Below are 5,878 nucleotides of genomic sequence, written 5' to 3' on the forward strand. Positions count from 1 at the left end.
AAGACTCTGAAGATCACCCCAAGCCCAGACATCCAGCAGAGGCTTCCCCCCCACACACACACACACACAAGCTCCTGTAGATGGCAGTTACCAGAGGGTCTGGGAAGATAAATACATAGGGCAGGTGGCAGGTACCTGGGAAGGTTATTATATATATATAATATATATGTACACGTGCGGAGCCTCCCCAGAGGAGGAAAATTAATGGGACTAAATCACCGAAGTCTGACAAAGACACTTTCACGGTGGTGGTAGAGCCAGTTCTGCCCTCCTCTTGCCTACAGCACCTCCTTTAGTTCAGATCCCTGAAGGGGGCGGTGCCTCTCCTCCACTAACCAGTGGCAGGATGCCCCCAAACCCAAACACGCGGCAGTTGGAGTGGGTTGATCTAGCCTTTTCTGACAGTGGCCCACCGACGGCTTTTTTTTTTTCAGACAACCTTGTGCTCCCCAAAACTTCTGTAGAAAGCTGGCGGACTCCGTGCTGCCCCAACTTCCCGCAGGATGGCACCTGGAAGAGCAAGTGATTTAAAAACGAGTGAGACATGCCGCGCTCCGAAGCGACTGGTGTCCTCGTCTAAAATAAAAAGGTCTCTGTCTGCAAATCCCTTTTGCTCGACCGGTAATCCACCCCCGCCCCCAGCCCAGCGTGTCCGCCCCATACAGCTGTTTTTAATCCCTACTTTTCTCACTTGGCGTCCCGGGCTCGGGTTGACCAGACGCGGAGCCACTTAGCGTTTACCCCTCCCCCTGCCGAGGTCTGTCCTCCCTCCGCCGTCTCCTCTTTCCCCGCCTGCGTCCCCGGGGGCAGAGTGTGGGAAGAACGAATTTCCGCCCGGTTTGCTCGCCACTCGCGGACTTGGGTCCCTTCCGGACGCAGCCTGTGCGCCCCAGCTCCTCCCTCGGCTGTTCCATCGAGGCCGCGCTCCCGGTCTCGGATCCACTGCGAGGAGGCGCGAGCTGCCGGGGCCGAGCCGCCCTCCGGGGCGCAGCAGCCAAGCCGCGCCCCGAGCAGCTCTTGGAAGGGATCCCGCCTGCCTGCAGCTGGGGAATCCACTCGGCGGGGAGAATCCGTGCCAGGGAATCCAGCTCTCCGGATTCAAGCTGCAAACAAAAAGCTCAGTTCTTGCCCCCCCCCCCTCCCCTCCGCCCCACGACGCGCACCGGGAGAAACAGTTTTCTGCAGAGATGCAACAAGTAGCACCCGGAGCTCGCGGAGCGCTCTGCGCCGCCTGACTTGGCTGGGTGAAGCCCGCCTGCAGACACCCGGGCCAGACACCGGACAAAAGGCGGAGGAGGGGCTGGACCGTGCGGCGGAGTCCCGAAAGAGGCCATTTAGCGACTCTGGCCAGGCCAAGGGGAATGCAGAGGAGACACAGAGCCGGCAGGCCAGGAAGACGATCCGGCAGCTGCACGCAGGGCGGGTGGCGATGGAGGCTGCCCGCGCCGTGCGCTTCCTGCTCGTGGTGTGCGGCTGCCTCGCGCTCCCGCCGCGGGCCCAGCCCGTTTGCCCCGAGCGCTGCGACTGCCAGCACCCTCAGCACCTCCTGTGCACCAACAGGGGGCTCCGCGCCGTGCCCAAGACCAGCTCGCTGCCGAGCCCCCAGGACGTGCTCACCTACAGCCTTGGCGGCAATTTCATAACCAACATCACGGCTTTCGACTTCCATCGCCTGGGGCAACTCAGACGGCTTGATCTGCAGTACAACCAGATCCGCTCTCTACACCCCAAGACCTTCGAGAAGCTCTCGCGACTGGAGGAGCTCTACCTGGGGAACAACCTCCTGCAGGCGCTCGTCCCGGGCACGCTGGCCCCGCTGCGCAAGCTGCGCATCCTGTACGCCAACGGGAACGAGATCGGCCGCCTGAGCCGGGGCTCCTTCGAGGGTCTGGAGAGTCTGGTCAAGCTACGGCTGGACGGGAACGCCCTGGGGGCGCTGCCAGACGCAGTCTTCGCCCCGTTGGGCAACTTGCTCTACCTACATCTGGAGTCAAACCGGATCCGCTTTCTGGGCAAGAACGCCTTTGCTCAGCTTGGCAAGCTGCGCTTTCTCAACCTCTCTGCCAACGAGCTGCAGCCCTCCCTACGCCACGCGGCCACCTTCGCACCGCTGGGCTCCCTCTCTACCCTCATCCTCTCCGCCAACAGCCTGCAGTACCTCGGGCCGCGCGTCTTCCAGCACCTGCCGCGCCTCGGCCTTCTCTCGCTCAGGGGCAACCAGCTCACGCACCTCGCGCCGGAGGCCTTTTGGGGGTTGGAGACTCTCCGCGAGCTGCGCCTGGAGGGCAATCGGCTGAGCCAGCTGCCCGTGGCGCTGCTGGAACCTCTGCACAGCCTGGAGGCGCTGGACCTGAGCGGCAACGAGCTGTCCGCTCTGCACCCCACTATTTTTGGCCGCCTGGGCCGGCTGCGCGAACTCAGCCTACGCGACAACGCGCTCAGCGCTCTCTCTGGGGACATCTTCGCCGCCAGCCCGGCCCTCTACCGGCTGGACCTAGACGGCAACGGCTGGACCTGCGACTGCCGGCTCCGAGGTCTGAAGCGCTGGATGGGCGACTGGCACTCGCAAGGCCGGCTTCTCACCGTCTTTGTGCAGTGTCGCCACCCCCCGGCCCTGAGGGGCAAGTACCTGGATTACCTGGACGATCAACAGCTGCAGAACGGGTCTTGCGCCGATCCCTCTCCGTCGGTTTCCCCGACCGATGACGGCAAGCTGCGGCCCTTACCCCCTACTACGAAGGAGCAGATGGCGCCCCCTGAAGGTGGCCTCGCGCAGGAGCTGCCGCCGCAGCCACAGTCACAGCAGCGGGGGCGCTTACTGCCTGGGGTGCCCTGGGATGGGGCCGCCAAGGAGCTCTTGGGCAACCGCAGCGCCCTGAGGCTGAGCCTGTGGGATCCAGGCCTCCAGCAGCCGGGCCCCTCCGCCGCTGCTGTGGCAGGTCTGGGGTCGCACCCTCTGGAGCTGCTCGAGAAGCCTGAGCGGGGACCTCCAACGCCACCAGATCCTGTCCACTCCAAACCCACCCCGACCGCCACGCCCGCCTCTGTGCCACCGCCCGCTGGCGACCTCTGGCAGCGCGCCGCGAAGCAGTTCCTAGCGGCACAGCAGCAGGAGAGCGCAGCCCAGTCCGACGGCGGGGTGGGCCTGCCGCCGCTGGTGTCGGATCCGTGCGACTTCAACAAGTTCATCCTGTGCAACTTGACGGTGGAGGCCGTGGGCGCCGATAGCGCCTCGGTGCGCTGGGCAGTGCGCGAGCACCGCAGCCCCCCGCCGCTGGGCGGCGCGCGCTTCCGGCTGCTCTTCGACCGCTTTGGCCAGCAGCCGAAATTCCACCGCTTCGTCTACCTGCCGGAGCGCAGCGACTCGGCCACGTTGCGCGAGCTGCGCGGAGACACCCCCTACCTGGTGTGTGTGGAGGGCGTGCTGGGGGGCCGGGTCTGCCCAGTGGCCCCGCGGGACCACTGCGCGGGGCTGGTCACCCTGCCAGAGCCTGGGAACCGGAGCAGCATTGACTACCAGCTGCTGACCTTGGCCCTGCTGGCCGTCAACGCGCTGCTAGTGCTTCTGGCCTTGGCGGCCTGGGCGTCCCGCTGGCTGCGGAGGAAGCTGCGGGCCAGGCGAAAGGGAGGGGCTCCTGTCCACGTTCGCCATATGTACTCCACCCGACGGCCGCTGCGCTCCATGGGCACCGGCGTGTCTGCGGACTTCTCCGGGTTCCAGCCGCACAGGCCACGCACCACCGTGTGCGCACTCAGCGAGGCGGACCTTATCGAATTCCCCTGTGACCGCTTCATGGACAGCGGGGGCAGCGGTGCGGGCGGCAGCTTGAGGCGGGAAGACCATCTCCTACAGCGATTTGCCGACTAGATCCAGGGCCTCCAGGGGTGTGGAGACCATCTCACTGGCCTTGAAGAGCCACCTTTCTGTGGGGCCATCAACCCACCTCAGGGGAAGATCTCATTTTATCAGTCTGTTTCCTTTCTGCCTTTTGTGCACTTGGCCAGGGAGGCCAAAGGGGATGATAGACAGCCAATTCGGCACTGCCCCCCCCCCCACACACACACACACAGTCACTCATGAAGTAGATGGATGGTACTTGGTGGTCAAGGCCAAGAGTAGTGATCTCCAGAGGTAGGAGGCCTTCTTTACGGGGAGACCTTAGCACAGCTATGAGGTGGGCTTTGGGGGCATTACAATGCAACAGCTGGACCCCCTTGTGGGTAGAAAAGGGGGTTTGTGCCCCCAGCATGGCCAGAAAGAGATTTGGATACATGCTTTTTATCTTTTCAACATCAAACAGAGATGTTTTGGTTCTATTTAAGGAAAAAAGAACTTATTACCATTATAAAGGAGGCTTGGCAAGGGACTCCACTGGTCTGGTAGTTTCTGCCAAGAAGAGTGATGTAAGCAGGTGGCAAAGTTGAACACAGTCGCAAAGGAACTCTTTCATGGTGGTTAATAGAACATTCAAGATAACTTAATGTTTAAATAATTAGAGATGCTATTTTTTTTCAATAATGTGAAGAGCTCTGACATTTAACAAACTGACGAATAAACTCAAGGACTGTTTTAGTAGAGCTGGGTGGTTCAACAACAAAAATAATTTTTTTTAACAACACCACAAGAATGTTTGCTGAGCTTTGGGGTTAACTAAAATGACATACTTTCTCTGGAGAAGGATGCAAGCGCGCAAGACTTCTCTGTCAGGGTTGCTCCTGTGGCCTTTTAATTTTATTATTATTTTTAACCCTATAGATGGAAAAGGAAATTTCAATGACAGACTCGATCAAAGAATGTAACGTGTATGTGACTGATGACCCCGTGGGGAGCGCAGTGTTCTCGGTCGCATACTGCATCTCTGACAATGTGTCCAGTTTGAAATAAATGCCACGTGCTACTTCTCATGGTTTTTTTTTATCAGTGACACACAGTCGACTGTGCCCTGCTTGTCCCCAAAAAGGTCATTTCCTAATAGGGGAGCAAAAAGTGATTGTCAACTGATAGTGTATATGTTTGATCACATTAATGTCTTACTCTATGTGAAATAATAGAAGGGAAGAAATTATTGGGGGAAAAAATGTGAAAAAAAAATGTACATCAGTGGTCGTCTTTCTACTAAAACCAGAAGATTGCTATGAGTACTTAAACCTCACTGTGAAATAATTCTATATTGTGCAAACCAGTCCCGCCACTACCCTGTGTTTTCCTGTGTTATTAAACCTTATCTTTTAGTTATTAATTGCGGTATTCCTTTTCAGTGTTCTTGTTTTAAAGTTAGCGTTAGCCTCCCTTCGTTGCTCTGTTGTTTTCAACTCTTTGAGATACTTTTGTTCCCTGATATTTATGAAGTACATGTTGATCACTAAATGTGGTGATTTGGTTTACATGAATGATTCTGTGTGTGGTCTCCAAGTGTTGTCACTAGGAGGGTGTCCGTGGTTACATTTACCACGGTTACGATTCAAAGGCAGTGGGAGCTGTGGAGGCCTTTGTATTGGTGCTGAGGCCAACAGCGCAGCTTCTATTTAGGGCCTTATACCCCTGAGGGTCCTGATGACTCAGGGAATCTATCATAGTCCAGGGGTCCTTCACCCTCAGTCCACTCCTTTTATGTTTGGCCTCCACTGAGCCAAGCCTGCCCTTGTCCCCACAGCTGAGCAGAGACCCAGGGATCCAAATGAACTGATCTTTGTTTATGTTCAGAAGAATAAATGTCCAGACCACTTACAGGACAGCTGCTTTCCTGGCAGTCTTATCGGTGGGGCCGAAACTCAATAAACCACAGGAAATAAACTGTCATCCTCAGTTTACTGCCAGGGCTCGTTTCAGATTGCAGGCTGATTGGTACACAGGGGAGGTGGAGTTGTTCGCTCTTAC

At 57.8% G+C, this 5,878-nt stretch overlaps 1 protein-coding gene across 1 annotated transcript; it reads left to right on the top strand.

Moving 5' to 3' along the window:
• Positions 1–733: 733 nt before the first annotated feature.
• TRIL (TLR4 interactor with leucine rich repeats) lies at positions 734–5,666 on the top strand. Its single transcript, XM_066354055.1, has one exon. The coding sequence runs from the start codon at positions 1,430–1,432 to the stop codon at positions 3,866–3,868; it is 2,439 nt and encodes an 812-aa protein (XP_066210152.1). The 5' UTR covers positions 734–1,429; the 3' UTR covers positions 3,869–5,666.
• Positions 5,667–5,878: the final 212 nt, after the last annotated feature.

The sequence above is a fragment of the Saccopteryx leptura genome, chromosome 12 (genome assembly GCF_036850995.1).
Source record: "Saccopteryx leptura isolate mSacLep1 chromosome 12, mSacLep1_pri_phased_curated, whole genome shotgun sequence".
Classification (NCBI taxonomy): domain Eukaryota; kingdom Metazoa; phylum Chordata; class Mammalia; order Chiroptera; family Emballonuridae; genus Saccopteryx; species Saccopteryx leptura.

Coding starts and splice junctions, on each gene's coding strand:
- TRIL (XM_066354055.1), top strand. CDS start 1,430: ATGGAGGCTGCCCGCGCCGTGCGCTTCCTGCTCGTGGTGTGCGGCTGC.